The sequence below is a fragment of the Salmo salar genome, chromosome ssa17, assembly GCF_905237065.1.
Source record: "Salmo salar chromosome ssa17, Ssal_v3.1, whole genome shotgun sequence".
In the NCBI taxonomy this organism is placed as follows: domain Eukaryota; kingdom Metazoa; phylum Chordata; class Actinopteri; order Salmoniformes; family Salmonidae; genus Salmo; species Salmo salar.
In genome coordinates, this window is record NC_059458.1 from 9,671,757 (window position 1) to 9,691,034 (window position 19,278).

At 43.0% G+C, this 19,278-nt stretch overlaps 1 protein-coding gene across 2 annotated transcripts in view; it reads left to right on the forward strand.

Annotated features, from left to right (window-relative positions):
- Nucleotides 1–527: 527 nt before the first annotated feature.
- The window catches only part of tm163 (Transmembrane protein 163), a 43,596-nt gene continuing 24,845 nt past the window's right edge, over nucleotides 528–19,278 (forward strand). Inside the window, 2 exon segments of one of the 2 annotated variants that reach the window (NM_001140020.1) lie at nucleotides 528–994; nucleotides 2,292–2,411. In NM_001140020.1, coding sequence (NP_001133492.1) covers nucleotides 805–994; nucleotides 2,292–2,411 — 310 coding nt within the window. In that variant the 5' untranslated portion in view covers nucleotides 528–804. 2 annotated transcript variants of the gene reach the window in all.

The following is a 19,278-nucleotide window of genomic DNA, read 5'->3' on the forward strand; positions in this document are numbered from 1 at the left end:
GGGGGCCCTGCAAAGTCTGTTAAGGTGCTCCACAGGCCCTGTGGAGCCCCCAGAGGCCAACCTACAAGATGGCCTTGGATCTAGCCTGCACAGGGCCCGTGGAGCACCTTAACAGACTTTGAAGGGGCCTTAAGATGGCTGATATGAACTTGATGTAAACTTGTTAAGGTATTGAAATATTTCTGTAATATTCAAAAATGCACTCTACTCTGGACCTATGATCATGTTGGCCTAATAGACTTACCTGATGTAGGCCACTAAATAAATACATATTTAGAAATAGAAAAATGTTTGTAAATGGCATTGGTAAAATAGTTACAGGCCACAAAGCACATATATTTCTAATTGTATGTGTTTGTTTTCCTTTAATATTCTTCTGAGACTATTTGGAATCGCCTACTGTGCGCCAGTAAAATTCGATGCTTTCTCGAGAACCACCTGGGACAGATGTTGTTCATAACGCGCGGCGGAGTCGAACCGGGAACTGTTGTAGCGTGGCAAACATGTCTACAGTCTCCAGTGTTCACTGATAAGCAGACTTGACATGGACATGGGTACGGATTCCACACAACCCAGAGGTCTCGTTAAATAAACTAGATTCGTAATTAGAGTCCTCTTGCTGCTGTCTTCGCACTCGACTTCGAATTCATGACTGGCATGGGGGCACGGTATTGATGCGCTCGATACTGCGCTCAGATCTACAGAAGCCGACTCCGCCGGCCGCAACTCAACGCTTGAGGACGGAACTTCACGCTTTGGTGTGAGACTTTTGGAGTTGCCTAATTGGAACCGCAATTTTGGGCAATGACGGACTCTACAGCCTCAGACCCGGTGAGGGTGAGCACCATCCCGGATCCAACTATTGTTGATCCGTCGACTGTGAACGGCCAGTGCGACCCGACAGATCAACAGCCACCCAAAAGAGCAAGTCAGGGGGAACCTAAATTCAAGATGGACCAGGAGATGAAGATTAGCGATAGCGTGGAGGGGCAAGGTAGGCCGATAACTATGAGAAATCAAACAAAAATAGAATACGCCTGCTATTTAAACGTAGACTAGGATACTTCAGCCTAGAGTGCGTCTGAGTTGTGATATATGTGCGCCTTCATTGGATAATATCGCAATATTATTAATCATTTTCAAGTAAGTTTTTTTTTAATGAACGCTTTGTGCACCAGAAATGATTGCAGTCCACTAACACAATTAGATATAATAGTCTGTCGATAGTACAAAGTAAACCAACATTCTATGTACGTTTCGAATTTTTTCTTTTAGCAGAAATATCTCAACAAACTAAACTGTCATAGCAATGCATTTGAGTTACTCTGAACGCTTATGGGCTACTCCCAACACGTGTCTAGAATTTCCATTATACATTATAAGTAGTCTCTTTAAGCAGACTGGAGACCTGAAACAATTATGGATTAGACTTTACTTGAAGGGGGTATAGTAAGGCAGCCGTAACACATTTATTACGTTTTACACTGACAGACAAACTGCTTGATAATATCAGGGCACTAACTCCATCACCGATCCTACACATCTAAGGAATACGTCTCTGAGATAATTGTATCAATGACCGTTATAGTATAGCCTACATGCTGGCACTCTGATCAACCGACTCTAAAAGAAAACATGTCCACACCCTCTAGCTTCTATATGCAATTCACCTTATTCAAAACACATTTTAGAGGAATATGTATTTATTTATTATGCTGACTCTGTTGCAAAATGTTTAGTCGTTTGCAAAACATTTCGCAACAGAAACCGTTTACTCCAAACTGAAAAGGTTTTGCAACGGAAAAGAGGGTTTCTATTGGACAAATTCAGGTAGGTCCCACCCCGTTTATTCCGTTTTTTCTGTTTGCTTCAAATTGGTTCTTAAACTGTAAAATGGTTTCTTGTTGCTAGAAGTAGTGAATACATCCCAGGCTCTTGAGGTTGCAGTCGGTAGGACTCAGCTAGTGACCAACTTGATTTAATGTCTAGAAGATCATTTCTTGATGGCCCACAGTACCTCAACATTATCACTATTGTGAGACAGTAGTTTACTGTGTAACCCTACACTATTATCACACCTGAGCCAGTCCTCACACCTCTGGGTTTTTAGTAGTCTACAATACAAGGATCCTTCAAATTCGTGTATTGCTTCATTTTTTGTTTGTTACAGAAACCAGGAAGCTTCATAGCATGTACATAATCTTAAATCTATTGTAGGGAATGGACAAAAGATTATGATATGAGTGCTAAAAGCATTCTGGAATCTCACCCTTGCGTGTTGCTTTTGACAGGCTTACTGGAGAGCAGCATGAGGCTAAAGCCCCACGAAGCTCAAAGCTACCGCAAGAAAGCATTGTGGGTCTCCTGGGTTTCCATCTTTGTGACGCTGGTCCTGGCAGTAGCAGCTTTCAGTGAGTATACGTTTCTTCGTTCTCTTGTTCTCTCTGAGGGATGAGGGAATAAGCCTGGTCCCAGATCTGTTTCTGCTGCCTTGCCAACTCTGGTGAGTTGATAAGACAGCACAAACAGATCTGTGACCAGGCTTTGAGGCAATGTCTTCCTGGTGATGATTTTTATATGCGACAGTTCCCAATAGGCTCTTTTTGAACTTGTCAATTTTGCAAATCTTATGACTATAGATAGCACGCCACATGTTGTATGGGTGTATCTACTCTAACACATAACATACAGTACACATACCATACTGCACATGTTTACTAAACATACACTACATGGCCAAAAGTATGTGGGCACCCCTTCAAATTAGTGGATTTGGCTACTTCCGCCACACCCGTTGCTGACAAGTGTATAAAATCGAGCACATAGCAATGTAATCTCCATAGACAAACATTGGCATTAGAATGGGCTTATGAAGAGCTCAGTGACTTTCAACATGACACCATCATAGGATGCCACCTCTCCAACAAGTCAGTTGGTCAAATTTGTGCCCTGCAAGATCTGCCTTGTCAACTGTAAGTGCTGTTATTGTGAAGTGGAAACGTCTAGGAGCAACAACGGCTCAGCCGTGATGTGGTAGGCCACACAAGCTCACAGAACGGAACTGCCAAGCGCTGAAGTGGGTAGCTCGTGAACACCGTCTGTGAACATCGTCTGAACAAAGCTTGCTGCAATTGGACTCTGGAGCAGTGGAAACGCGTTCTCTGGAGTAATAAATCATTCTTCACCATCCCAGACGAATCTGGGTTTGGCAGATGCCAATGGTTTGTCAAGATCGGTGTGGAAGAACATGACTGGCCTGCACAGAGCCCTGACCTCAACCCCATTGAACACCTTTGGGATGAATTGGAACACCGACTGCGAGCCAGGCCTAATCGCCCAACATCAGTGCCCGACCTCACTAATGATCTTGTGGCTGAATGGATGCAAGTCCCCGCAGCAATGTTCCATCATCTAGTGGAAAGCCTTCCCAGAAGAGTGGAGGCTGTTATAGCAGCAAAGGGGGGACCAACTCCATATTGATGGCCATGATTTTGGAATGAGATGAGCAGGTGTCCGCATACTTTTGGCCGTGTAGTGTGTCTTACAATGTTTGACTCCAGAAATGTGCAACATTCAAAAGGTTTATGATGGTCTTATAATAGTAAATGATGCTTGTTAGCCATTTTGCTTAGCAATGGTGGGTTGGCCAAAGTAGAAACAGATCTGACTGCCAAGCTACAGTAAATTGACAGGAATAGAATATATACTTCATTGTCAACACACAGTTCAGTGCCTAGAGTCAGTTCTGCGGTTATTAAGTACCTTGCAGGTATCATCTCCTGCCGTGTAGGAGATGATACCTGCAATCTAAACAGCAGCCCTCCTGGTTGCCAGTTCAGTTAAGACAGGACACTTTTTTTCATGCCTGGCCCTGGGATTTGAACCAACAGCCATACAGCTACAGGTCTGCCTCTCTATCCTCTAGGCCATCTGCCACCCCCAAACGGCTTTCATTCTGCTGGTGGTCATGGAGAGTTATTTCTAGACTGTTACTAGTTTGTGTTTCTATTGAACTTTCCTCCTCTATGTAACACTACATACAGTTGAAGTCGGAAGTTTACATACACTTAGGTTGGAGTTATTAAAACTTGTTTTTCAACCACTCCACAAATTTCTTGTTAACAAACTATAGTTTTAGCAAGTCGGTTAGGACATCTACTTTGTGCATGACACAAGTCATTTTTCCAACAATTGTTTACAGACAGATTATTTCACTTATAATTCACTGTATCACAATTCCAGTGGGTCAGAAGTTTACATACACTAAGTTGACTGTGCCTTTAAACAGCTTGGAAAATTCCAGAAAGTGATGTCATGGCTTTGAAGTGTCTGATAGGCTAATTAACATCGTTTGAGTGAATTGGAGGTGTACCTGTGGATGTATTTTAAGGCCTACCTTCAAACTCAGTGCCTCTTTGATTGACATAATGGGAAAATCAAAAGAAATCAGCCAAGACCTCAAAAAAAAATGTGTAGACCTCTACAAGTCTGGTTCATCCTTGGCAGAAATTTCCAAACGCCTGAAGGTACCACGTTCATTTGTACAAACAATAGTACGCAAGTATAAACACCATGGACCCACGCAGCCATCATACCACTCAGGAAGGAGACGTGTTCTGTCTCCTGGAGCTGAACATACTTTGGTGCGAAAAGTGCAAATCAATCCCAGAACAACAGCAAAGGACCTTGTGAAGATGCTGGATTAAAGAGGTACAAAAGTATCTATATCCACAGTAAAACGAGTCCTATATCAACATAACCTGAAAGGCCGCTCAGCAAGGAAGAAGCCACTGATCCAAAACCGCTATAAAAAATACAGACTACAGTTTGCAACTGCACATGGGGACAAAGATCGTTCTTTTTGGAGAAATGTCCTCTGGTCTGATGAAACAAAAATAGAACTGTTTGGCCGTAATGACCATCGTTATGTTTGGAGGAAAAAGGGGGAGGCTTGCAAGCCGAAGAACGCCATCCCAGCCGTGAAGCACGGGATAGCAGCATCATGTTGTGGGGGTGCTTTGCTGCAGGAGGGACTGGTGCACTTCACAAAATAGATGGCATCATGAGGCAGGAAAATTATGTGGATATATTGAAGTTGTCTCAAGACATCAGTCAGGAAGTTAAAGCTTGGTCGCAAATGGGTCTTCCAAATGGACAATGACCCCAAGCATACTTCCAAAGTTGGGGCAAAATGGCTTAAGGACAACAAAGTCAAAGTATTGGAGTGGCCATCACAAAGCCCTGACCTCAATCCCATAGAAAATTTGTGGGCAGAACTGAAAAAGCATGTGCGAGCAAGGAGGCCTAGAAACCTGACTCAGTTACACCAGCTCTGTCAGGATGAATGGGCCAAAATTCACACAACTTATTGTGGGAAGCTTGTGGAAGGCTACCCGAAATGTTTGACCCAAGTTAAACAATTTAAAGGCAATGCTACCAAATACTAATTGAGTGTATGTAAACTTCTGACCCACTGGGAATGTGATGAAAGAAATAAAAGCGGAAATAAATCATTCTCTCTACTATTATTCTGACATTTCACATTCTTAAAATAAAGTGGTGATCCTAACTGACCTAAGACAGGGAATCTTTACTAGGATTAAATGTCAGGAATTGTGAAAAACTGAGTTTAAATGTATTTGGCTAAGGGGTATATAAACTTCCGACTTCAACTGTACATTATCTGTGAGGTGGACATATTGAAAATAAAGCAAACAAACAAAGCATGTTCGAATAGTTATTGAAAAGCTCAGATTTCTCCGTATTGTATTAGAATACAGTAACTTCTATAGCTCTCACAAGCTCTTTTTTGTGTGATATAGCTCCACAAGACTTCTTCAGGATGGGACCCATGTGGATAAGATGACTCATGTTGTGCTTTGGGGTTGCAGGGTGGAGTATGGAATCTCTCTGTGCTGTTTCATTTCAGCCAGTGTATGAATCTCAACCCCTCGTATATGTCAGTCAAATCATGACTTTTCAAATTTGATTGAGAAAGGTTTTTTTGTCATTTGCACTTTTTTTTTTGCGTTGACAAACCGCCATGTCTGATTAGTCATGCTATATTATCACCCTAGGTTTTAGTTGCAGTTGGATTTCCCAGATGCAGTAGGTACTAGGTACAGTGGTTCACTGTAGGTGTTCACCGTATAAAGTTGGTAACATGATTTTACCTTATTCCATGTCTTTAAATTATTTTGTCTTTTAATTTGTAAGATATTCAGCTAATACAAATTGTTTCAGTGATAAGTGAAAATGCAGCAGTGAATAGTAAACAGTGAAAAGTTCATACAAAACGACTAACTTTCTATTGGTCAAGCGGCTCAATTCATCTCTGTAGGAGTAAGGTGAAGATTCAGCACCCGAGAATAAGTAAGGAGGTCAGGATGCTGTTCTGTTGACTGGAAACAGATCTGGGAACAGATCAAAGTGGAGCCATATTCAGCAGCAATATTCAGGGGAGTTTCAATCTCAAGGTTGCAAGGGGCCATGTCCCAAATGCCCCCTCTTCCCTATATAGTGCACTACTTTTGACCAGGGCCCATATAGGGCTCTGGTCAAAGATAGTGCACTATGTAGGGAAGAGGGAATAAGGTGCCATTCGGGACACAGATAAGGTTTTATACTTAGGCAAGGCTGTGAAGAATATATAGAGAGAAGACTGAAGCCTTGATCAAAGGATGTGTACCTGTCTTGCCTAGAGCTATGCTTGTTATCTACAGCTAACAGTACATTATAATACTGACATATTTGTGCCAAGCAGAGAGTCATCAAGTCCCATTTTTATTCTTTGGTATGGCTCGTCCGGCTTTCCAGCCTCCAACCTTCCAATCTCAGGTGGATAATCTAACTACAAGTCACTGAGTTGGAGAAAGATACAGCCGTTGTAAAAAGTGATCTGCTTGCACACTGATATCTCATTACTCTGAAATCAACCTGCCCCTCAAGAGAGAAACAGAAAGGGCAACAAGCCCTTGTTCAATCACCTCCTCCATGCAGTGTCAGTTTGGAATGAGAAATAGGAATTTAATTTAGAATAGTTCTACAAGCTCTTGGTTTAGCCACAGTCCTAGTTGTGTGGGTTTATGGGGACACACAATAGTTGTTATAGTATTGGATGAATCTGGTCTGTAATTCTGTTTTCGACTGCAGAGTTTCCTGTTTCTAAATGAGCGGCACATTTCCTGTTCTGACGAGGGCAGCAGTCCTTCCTCCTTTTTCTCTGTCAGAGTGTGTTTGGTGGAAGTTACTTTACTTTTAACACCTCTCTCTCTCGCTCTCGCTCTCTCGCTCTCTCGCTCTCTCTCGGCAGGTTAAAAAACACTCTCTCGCTCTTTCTCTCTCTCACCCTCGCTCTTTCTCCCTGCTTACAGTTTTTCTCAATTGCTAAAACACAATTTCTGAAACCTTGCTCCATTTCCTGAAAACATTAAACACAAAACCTCATCTTCAAGCACTATTTACATAACCTCTGACTCCTCTCGCAAAATGGAACATTCGCCTCAAAACAGCTTTACCTGTGTTCAAAATCAAACACTGCTCTCAAATCATAAATAAAGTGATCAAAATGATATACGCTCTCAAGCAGTCAGTAAACAATACACCGAAAAATAGAAAACACATTGTTCAAAACATACAATTCTCAGGGAGAAGTACATTTTTAATTAAAAAAAAATCATATTTTTCCGTCATTGTCTTTTGATGAACGAAAACAGGTTCTATCATAGTAGCTCAACATTGATCAGAAATTACTACTCAGCTTTGCTCTTTGCAATTTAGTTTTTTGTTCTTCCTCCTCCTTGTACCCCTATTTTTACACTACTGTACCCTGCATCTCACAAACTTGTCCTTTGTCTCTGTGATACTGTAATTCTTGTTCTTTGTTGATATGAACCTGCAACCAGTCAAAATCTATTGCGCAGTCAGTACTGTTAATAAATGGAAAGCACAATGTTCAGGGCCATACAATTTGTCCATTGTACAGTATACAGCCTACAATGCACTGTACTACAGTATACAATACTAAAAGGGACAAAAATCTAAGGAGTAAACATGTGATCAATGTGCTTCTTCTTGTCTTTGGGCTGGGTCAGGCCAGAGCACTTCGTCCACATCACAAGCAATATTGTCCCTCCTGAGGCAACGGGGGAAGAAGCCTCTTGTGTGCCGTATCCAGCCCTGACATGATTCCTCACCTATATCACCACAGGCTAAATCCATGGCTTGCAGCAGATTTACTCTGGTGTCGGGTTGTCTATCATACACTTTCCATCTCCAAGAGGAGAAAAACTCCTCAATCGGATTCAGGAAAGGCGAGTATGGAGGGAGGTACAAGTTCATAAACTGCCCATCGATGTTAAACCATTCCCTTACCTGAGCAGCTCGGTGGAAACTGACATTGTCCCACACTATCACATAGGTGGGAATGGGATTCTCATTTAGCTCTTGACCCTGCTGCTCTTGAACCTGCTGCTCAAATAAAATATCTCTTAGATTGGCAATAAATGTTAGAAGGTGCTGGGTGTTATATGGCCCGAGTGTAACATGGTGATGTAGAACACCATGGTTGCTGATAGCAAACACAGATTGTGACATTGCCACCTCGTTGACCAGGGACTTCAACAAAGGCCCACTGTCCAATCATGCCTCTCCTTCTCCTCTTTGTTAGATTGAAGCCTACTTCATCGACAAAGATGAACTCATGTGGTCTGTCCAAGGATTCCAAGTCAAATATTGTCTGTGTAGAAATACAATATACTGTATGTAGGATTTTGTAAGTCGTACAGAGACAGTGCTATACTGTAGAGTACAATTAGGCCTACTGTATGCACTTCTGATTCACATACATTGTATGTACTGAAGAGTAATGTCATTCACATAGTATGTGTTAGTACTGTAGACAATCTGGATTACAGTAAATGTTTCTGAATGTACACTTACTTGCACATACTGAGCTCGCAGTTCTTTCACCCTTGGTGAGTTGCGCTGAAAAGGTACTCTGTATACTTGTTTCATTCGCATCCTGTTACGATGGAGGACACGGTCAATTGTGGAAATGCTCACACTGTCAATTCCCTGGAAGTGTGTGTTGTCTTGTATCACTTGTTCCTGGATTTCTCTGAGTCGTATTGCATTATCTTGAAGGACCATGCCAACTATAACGGCCTCTTGCTCCCGAGTGAATATAGCTGTCCTTCCACCTGCATGTGGCAGCCTTGCAATTCTACAAAAAGTAGTTGTGCAGTTACAAAACATATTCATGCAGTACAATACATACAGTGATTAACTTGACAAATGTCTATTGAAACAGCTGCATATAGTGTAGTACAGTAAATCTGCAATTACAAAAATACAGTAGTATACTGTACCTGTTCTCTTCTCTGAATGTCCTTACTATGGTGGACACAGAAAATTGGCTCAAATTGGGTTACACTCTAAGTCCTGCTTCCCTCATTGTCAGTCCATGGACAAGAACATGGTCTATAACTGTTGCTCGAATTTCATTAGATATTTCCACTCTTTGTCTTCCTCTTCCTCTTCGTCCTCCTCTTCCTCTTTCTTGCCCTCCTCCTCCTCTTCCTCCTCGTCGCCCACCTCACATACGCACTCGTCCTCGTCCTCTCACATTGTTTCTTCTATCCATTCTCAGACTTTCTCCTTCCCACCTTCAACAACCTGTTTGCTCTCTGAACTGGCTTATATTGGTTGTGTCGCATCATTTCAAACAGGTTAAATCCATTTTGAGTGGTTGTGTTCAATAAATGACATGTGTTCTCTATTTGTATTTGATTGTTGCCACTTGTGTTTACCAGTATGGATGACATGTGCATTAGAGTGCAGAATGTGTTTTGAGAATGAGAATGTGTTTAGAGTTTTGCTGAAAAGTGAGATCTGCAAATTGTGTTTTACCATGTGAAATGGTTTAAGCTATTGACAACAGACTGCATAATTAGCTAAATGAGTCCAGGCAACTGAGAACTTTGTTCATGTCACGTTCTGACCAGTATGAGGGTTATTTTGTTAGTGTAGGCTGGTCAGGACGTGGCAGAGGGTATTTGGTTTATGTGGTTCGGGGTGTGTGTATTATGTAGAGGGTAGTTGATTTATGTATTCCGGGGTTTTTTGGTCACTGCTCTGTTAGTCTATGTTCTTTCTAGTTAGTCTGTTTCTGTGTTTAGTTAATTGGGGTGTGGACTCTCAATTGAAGGCAGGTGTTGTCTAGTTGCCTTTGATTGAGAGTCCTATATATTAGGGTGTGTTTGTATTTGTGGGAGGTTGTCACTTGAATTGCTGTTGTTTGCCTTTAAGTCTGTATTCGTCGTCCATCGTTTTGTTTTGTTTGTGTAAGTGTGTTCATTAAAAAGTTAATTATGAGCACTCAACCCGCTGCGCCTCGGTCCATTCCTGACGACCGTCGTTACAGTTCAGCCAATGGGTTTTAGTGTTTTAGCAATTGAGAAAAACTGTAATTAACAATGCTTAGTACATGATGTTCAGTTCATAGCATGAACCAAGAACCTACAATAAATGACTTCAATCCATTTAGTGGCTTTACAATCCAGCATTGTAAATATACTGTACATAGGTTGAATCCCAAATGGCACACTTTTCCCTTTGTAGTGCACTACCTTTGACCAGAGCCCATATATGGAACAGGGTGACATTTGGGATGGAGACATACAGTACTTGTCAAAGGTTTGGACACACCTACTCATTCCAGGGTTTTCCTTTATTTTGACTATTTTCTATGTTGTAGAATAATAGTGAAGACATCAAAACTATGAATTAACACATTTGGAATCATGTATTAACCAAAAAAGTGTTAAAGAAATCAAAATATATATTTTATATTTGAGATTCTTCAAAGGAGCCACCCTTTGCCTTGATGACAGCTTTGCACACTCTTGGCATTCTCTCCAAACTTTCGACTGGTACTGGACATTAACCACATATACACAGTACACACCCCTTCACAGTTCTGAAGTCAATGAAAGCAAATATTGAGGTTAAGCAATTAACGTTATTTGACATTGGGATTAAATGGCTCTGCCACCCTTTATGGAATGTTCTGTGTAATCCAAAACACAGACGTTTTGGTGTGTCCCGTATCATCTTCAGTGCGTATGTACTGCGTAAGAAAAGTGACTGATTGGCTATTATGTGTATCTGGGACCTGGGGTCTTTCTCTATATGGTAGATGTCTACCAGAACGATGGCTACTGGGGTATGCAAACAGAAAAACATTAGCATTAAGGAAACACTGTTGCAACCAGCTCTGGTTTTGGTGCGAATTCTCAGTGATGCGTGCAGTTGCACAAGTACATTTGACTTGGGTCATATAGATTCCTTGCTGCCCAGATCAATAGGCCAATAGGTGTGTGCATGTTTATTGTGTGTGTGCTTGTGTGTTTGTTGTACAAGGTGATCAACGTGGAAAGCACAGCTAGCTTACTTGTGTGTGTTGTTTAACTGTCCTCTGCTTGCTGAGTCTTTATGCGATTTCAAAGATACTCGACCACAATTAAATCACACCACGGAAATTGCATTTTCTAAGCTGTTTGTCATCTGGGACAGGTTTTTAGGGGGAAATGGGGAGGGGACGTAGGGAGGAAGACGTGTGCATATGAAATCGTGCACCAGCCAGGCTGTGATGTAGGAACTAGGGACAAAAATGTCCCAGATACTTCACATCTTCCTCGGGATACAATTAACAAGCGCTCAGTGGCAGGTCGTCGGCTCTTAAATGGCAGATTCATTCGCATCCATTTGAGGCCAGTCGATGCATGGAGGCCCTTTCACTCTCTCCCTCCTCCCTAATGTGTGTGTGTGTGTGTGTGTGTGAACTTTCTCAACTCTGACTGATTGACTGATGACTGTTTTGACAACGTGGATTTCTCCACCCCTGTTCCTGGTGGAGCTGCTGTTTCTCTCTTCCTTCCTGCCCACTCATTCTTTGGATGTCATAGCATAATCAGGTTCCACAATTGCCATGTTTGTGTGTGCGTGCTTTTTGAAAATGTGTTGTGCTTGTTGAATTTCACTAAATAATACCTTTCGAATTTCAATAGCTTTCCCTTGGTTTGCTTCACAAATACCTTTTTCCTTTGACTGCTTTTCGGGTGACCTGAATGTCAATTTCACAACACACTCGACACATCACATTACCCAACACAGGGCTTAGTGAAATACCAGCCACATGTCACCAGTCTGTTCACTGTGTTCTGAGTGGGAGTGCCCTACCGGTCTGGGTGGTGGCTGAGCGGTGGATGCCAGGGCACACAGCCCTGAGGCAGACCCTGAATACAGATCGCATCGCTCGGTGTACCCCGGAGAGAGACAGAGAAAGACACACACAGAGATATGCACAGACGCACGCACATGCAGTTATGCACGCATGCATGCACACCCACACCCACAAACACAACCACACAGACATACACACACACACACACACACACACACACACACACACACACACACACAATTAAGATGCAACTGAGATGCTACATAGAACTTCAAGGCCACATGAACGGGAAAAACAAACCAAAAAGGAACAATCTAAATGAGAGAGGGGGGGAGAGAGGGAGAGAGAGAGGGAGAGATGCATCACATATTAATGCATTCAGAACTGTGCGTCTCTATAAGCTGGAGCACAAGCCCCCAAAGAGTCTGCAGTCTAAAAATAAGAGCAGCAGGAGGTGCATGTGGAGAAATAGAGAGAGAGAGAGAAAAGAGGGAGGGAAGCGCTCCCTTCTCTGTTCTCATATGAACAGCAGGAGCAGGCAGAGGGAGGGAGGAAGGGATGAAAGGAGATTGGGAGGGAGGCTGAGAGTAGCGAGTGTGGGGGCATGGAGTTGACTGAGTGGTGATTGTCTTCTGCCATGTCCACTTCACCTACCTGCCCTTGGATGGATAGGCTGGGGGGGAATGGGTGGGGGGTTCAAATAGTATTTGCTTCTTTTCACATACTTTGACCTTTTGATTAAGCCTGACTGGAGTGCTTTTACTTTTGGGAGGTGCAGGTAGTGTGGTTCATTGGGCTTTGTCACATGACATAAAACACAGTATATCCTCATACCTGGGCAGGTGGGGGGTGTTGGAGGTGGTATGCAGAAACTACAGATTTGAAGCAAGGCTTTGAAAACATTGTTTTACACCTCTCTGTGTAGGCTAGGTAAGGGCCTGTGGAATGTCTGTGCTTGTCCCAGCTATTTCTATTCACGCACGCACTCACTCACTCACATCAATCACTCACTCACACACGCACGCACGCACACACACACAGACTGAATTATTAAACAATGTATAATGTACTGTATTTCTGTAAATTACAATACAATTTCACATAGTTCACCAGCTCAGTTTTAGAATCATGCTGACCAAGCAAGCATTAAACCACACCAGTAAACAAATATACAAATAAAATCGCAATATGATAGTATACTATGGAATATTATGGGGAAAACATATATGTGGTTATATTACCCTCTGGTAGTAAAGAGTGTAGTAAACTGCATTTCAACTGATTAACCTGCTCTCAATTGCTCCACCACTGATAGAGATGCAGCTGGCACACTGACACTGCTGTACATAGGTTAAGCCTAATGCTATTGGGGTAAACACACTGGCATTGGCCCCAACACAACAGTAGCGTGTATTCATTGATGGCAAGCGAAGCCAGACTTCCCCCCAAAAATGTACCAAGAAAAAAATAATAATACATAAATCATGAATATTTCGTCTCTGTTTTTCATAAATTTCCTTCAATTGAGAGGCTAAATGTATCTCCCCGGAGAAAGCATCCAAGGCGAGCAAAACAGCGCCCCTCTGTCTCTCTAATGTGTAGGCCATCTATCTGATGCTGTCTGGTCCAAACGAGTATGACATTGTTGCCGAGCAAGGAAGTCAATGACATAGCTCTTGATAATTTTTTAAGTAAAGTCATTGCCAGTCAGCCAGCCAGCTAGCTAAAATGGTCCCTTTCCTAAATTAGCCATATGGAGATAACTACGATCTGACCCAACCATTAATTCATTCATTATGCCCCTGGCCTGAGAGGATGGAAGTTCAATCTGTAGCTAAATGTAGTAGGCTAATGTTTACTAGCTGGCTTATCGATGCCCATGAAAGGAAAACTAGAAGTGTGTAGCATTTTGACAACATGAAAAAGAGGAGGATGGCATTGTTGTTTCTCTACAAGTAGGGTGAGTCAACTTCCACACACACACACACACACACACACACACACACACACACACACACACACACACACACACACACACACACACACACACATCATATTTAGCTTACGTTGATTGGGCAACATTTTTTGGGGTATCTTTTAATTGTCACTGTATTAGACTAAGCAGAGGTTATTTGAGGATGTTGAAGTTGAAATGGTGCTGGAATAGTGGAGGCAGCCTCTTTGTTTTCTTTGCGACTTGCGGCAACTCTCCGTGGCTCTAAATCAATAGTTGTTTAGTAGTCTGAAAATGGAGAAAACATTAACTTGATTGACCATGCTGCAGGTCATGAAACTCTTTTGTTACATGCAATATGCTTTGGGGACAGATGTTGCTCTGTGGTTTTGTGATGAAACCAAGTTGTTGTTGAATTTATTCTGTCTTCTTATTGTCTCTGCCTTAGGTCTACAGTATATATCACAGTGGCAAGGCATGTGAACTAACAGGTTATAGAGCAAACAGCGCATTGATCACAACACGTAGGTTGTAATGTTGCTTTCTTCATGCTTGGCTTCCCCAGTGATTTTACCCACACACTGCAACAACAGTCTGTCTGGGTAGCTTCTCTGTTCAGCGTATCTTCTGACACTGCCCACTGTCCCATACAGGATCTGTGAACATCAACGGTTCCTTTCCATACCTAGGCAGAGCTGTTTTTAAAACTCTCCGCTCCGGACATATTTCCTGTGACTCTGAGATGGCGTACTCTTGTACATTTTATTATTTGATTTAATAATACCCATGTCACATGGGTATATCATAACACTTGCATATTATATTTTTGTCAGATCTGTGATCCCTACCCAAGAATATGCTTCAAAGGATTTGATCATTGTAATTGTCAGTGTCAGCGCAGAGAGAATTGACACAGAAATGAAGTAATCTGGAGTGGCTGTGAGGAACCAATGACATCTGTCATCTATGTTGTGGAAAGGGACTGACTTAAGTCTCCGGAGAGACAGAGAGAGTGACACATCTCCCATCTGCCCTGCTGTCTCTGTCACTCTGGGTGAACGGAGCAGATAGAGGCAGAGGGAGGCAGAGGGAGATTGAGGAAGAGAGTCAGACAGAGAGAGTGACACATCTCCCATCTGCCCTGCTGTCTCTGTCACTCTGGGTGAACGGAGCAGATAGAGGCAGAGGGAGGCAGAGAGAGATTAGTGTTGTTGTCACAAATTGTGTGCTATAGCTTGGAAAGTAAACAAATGTGACATTATAAGGCTGTTTGTTTCCAACAATAGGACTATTTTCCTCAATAATTAAAAACAAAATGTATTTCACCTTTATTTAACCAGGTAGGCAAGTTGAGAACAAGTTCTCATTTACAATTGCGACCTGGCCAAGGTAAAGCAAAGCAGTTCGACACATACAACAACACAGAGTTACACATGGAATAAACAAACATACAGTCAATAATACAGTAGAAAAAGTCTATATACAGTGTGTGCAAATGAGGTAGGATAAGGGAGGTAAGGCACTAAATAGGCCATGGTGGCGAAGTATACTGCTCAAAAAAATAAAGGGAACACTTAAACAACACAATGTAACTCCAAGTCAATCACACTTCTGTGAAATCAAACTGTCCACTTAGGAAGCAACACTGATTGACAATACATTTCACATGCTGTTGTGCAAATGGAATAGACAACAGGTGGAAATTATAGGCAATTAGCAAGACACCCCCAATAAAGGAGTGGTTCTGCAGGTGGTAACCACAGACCACTTCTCAGTTCCTATGCTTCCTGGCTGAGGTTTTGGTCACTTTTGAATGCTGGCGGTGCTTTCACTCTAGTGGTAGCATGAGACGGAGTCTACAACCCACACAAGTGGCTCAGGTAGTGCAGCTCATCCAGGATGGCACATCAATGCGAGCTGTGGCAAGGTTTGCTGTGTCTGTCAGCGTAGTGTCCAGAGCATGGAGGCGCTACCAGGAGACAGGCCAGTACATCAGGAGACGTGGAGGAGGCCGTAGGAGGGCAACAACCCAGCAGCAGGACCGCTACCTCCGCCTTTGTGCAAGGAGGAGCAGGAGGAGCACTGCCAGAGCCCTACAAAATGACCTCCAGCAGGCCACAAATGTGCATATGTCTGCTCAAACGGTCAGAAACAGACTCCATGAGGGTGGTATGAGGACCCGACGTCCACAGGTGGGGGTTGTGCTTACAGCCCAACACCGTGCAGGACGTTTTGCATTTGCCAGAGAACACCAAGATTGGCAAATTCGCCACTGGCGCCCTGTGCTCTTCACAGATGAAAGTAGGTTCACACTGAGCACATGTGACAGACGTGACAGAGTCTAGAGACGCCGTGGAGAACGTTCTGCTGCCTGCAACATCCTCCAGCATGACCGGTTGGCGGTGGGTCAGTAATGGTGTGGGGTGACATTTCTTTGGGGGGCCGCACAGCCCTCCATGTGCTCGCCAGAGGTAGCCTGACTGCCATTAGGTACCGAGATGAGATCCTCAGACCCCTTGTGAGACCATATGCTGGTGCGGTTGGCCCTGGGTTCCTCCTCATGCAAGACAATGCTAGACCTCATGTGGCTGGAGTGTGTCAGCAGTTCCTGCAAGACGAAGGCATTGATGCTATGGACTGGCCCGCCCGTTCCCCAGACCGGAATCCAATTGAGCACATCTGGGACATCATGTCTCGCTCCATCCACCAACGCCACGTTGCACCACAGACTGTCCAGGAGTTGGCGGATGCTTTAGTCCAAGTCTGGGAGGAGATCCCTCAGGAGACCATCCGCCACTTCATCAGGAGCATGCCCAGGCATTGTCGGGAGGTCATACAGGCACGTGAAGGCCACACACACTACTGAGCCTCATTTTGACTTGTTTTAAGGACATTACATCAAAGTTGGATCAGCCTGTAGTGTGGTTTTCCACTTTAATTTTGAGTGTAACTCCAAATCCAGACCTCCATGGGTTGATAAATTGGATTTCCATTGATTATTTTTGTGTGATTTTGTTGTCAGCACATTCAACTATGAAAAGAAAAAAGTATTTAATAAGATTATTTCATTCATTCAGATCTAGGATGTGTTATTTTAGTGTTCCCTTTACTGTGCTGTGTTGGTTTAAGCCCTCCTCTTAAACCCTTTCTCTGAGACACTTGATCTGGCTTGAAAAAGTGAGGAGAATTACATTTTAGTCATTTAGCAGACGCTCTTATCCAGAGCGACTTACAGTAGTGCATTTCATACAATTTCATGCATTTTTTTTTTCCTGTGCTGGCCCCCCGTGGGAATCGAACCCACAACCCTGGCGTTGCAAACACCATGCTCTACCAACTGAGCTACAGTAAACGACTAGTCACTAACCAGATCTGTCCTGTCACACGGAGACCATGGCTGTGTCTGAAATGGCACCCTATTACCTATATAGTGCCTTATGGGCCCTGTTCAAAAGTAGTGCACTATATAGGGGAATAGGTGTCATTTCGGGTGTAGTCCTTCTGTTCTCGGTGTGGCTGGTGTTCTGTCGGGGTGATGTGCCAGCCTCTGTCACCGTGACGATGAGTGGAGGGTGGGAGGTTTGACATGTGACATACGGACTGGGATGACCCAGAAAGATCTGTCTGTCACCCACTGTGTGTCACTGTGTTTAGAAGGATACATGGAGGGGGGCTTTACACCCCAGGAGGACTGCAGAAAGAGAAAACCTGGGTCTTGTTCATTAGGGCACGCAAGCAAAAATCATTTTTAAATGAAAAACGAAAATGATAGTTTCTTATTGGACAAGTCCAGGTAGTCCCTCCCTGTTTCAGTCAATCTTTTTCTGTTTGGTGCCTAATGAACATGACCTAGAACAATAAAATACTTATTATTATTGGTCTCTTAAATAAAATAGTACTGTAGTGGAAAGGCCAAATCAGAGTACACCCAGGGGTTTGGAGCAGTTTTTCCGAACTCTGTTGCGTTTACCCCCTTAGTTCAGTTCGTTTGGACTGGTGTGAACACTCTGTACTTGGGAGCGCAGCAAACACCGCACATCGTTCGCTCAAAAAGTGTGGTCTCGGTCTGTTTCCATTGGTGCCTTTCGCTGCAGGTGAGAACGCAGTTTGGACCAAACACAGGAAAAGAGCAAGAGGCTTGCAGTATTATTGGTTCTTTGACTGCGAGCGTTTGATGAAATGCATGCGTTATCATAACTTGATATCGCTGAAACATTTTTGTGAGTAGCAGTGCGTTTACTGTCTGAGCGCATCCTATGCAGATTAGGGGAGACCGGGGGATATAGGCTACTGAATATATTCCCTGCACGTCGCAGTTACACACCAACTCGGTGGCCTTGTGGTTAGAGTGTCCACCCTGAGATCAAATAAAACAACATTTTATTGGTCGCGTACGCATATTTAAAATATGCAGATGTTATCGCAGGTGCAGCGTGTTTCTAGCTCCAACAGTGCAGTATACCTAACAATACAAAACAATACACACAAATCCCCAAAATTTAAATTAAGAAATATATATATATAGAGAGAGAGAGAGATATATATATATATATATTCCCAAAGGCTGGAGTGTCGGCCTTCTCGGCTGCTCCGACTTCGCTCCAGTGGCGCTCACTTCACGGGCTCAGGGCATGCCCGGTCCAGCATGCATTTGTAGTCTACTTGTGTGCCCCTTTATCTCCTTGCTTTAGCTACTGTCACGGAGTTAGCTAAATCTTTTCATAAAGAAACTGATAAAACACACAGGTGCTAAATCAAGGTGACTTACAAAGATGAGGACCGAGTGCGGTGATGTAGTGACCACAACTATTCAATAATAATTGTGGAATCTGAAAAGACACATATTCTGAAATCATGATGGTGTATTTACTACGTGTACATGCTGACAGAAAGGAACGAGGTGGGTAGCTAACGAAGTGTGTCATTGAGGCAAAGTATGTATAAACAAAAAATCTGATCTCTTTAAGTTTTTTTGTTCTATTATCTCAACAATAGGCCATCATTGATTTAGGACAAATAGGCCTGGCATGTTCCCAATTTCAAGGAGCTTTCTGTTTTGATTGGGTTATTTTGCCTAAAA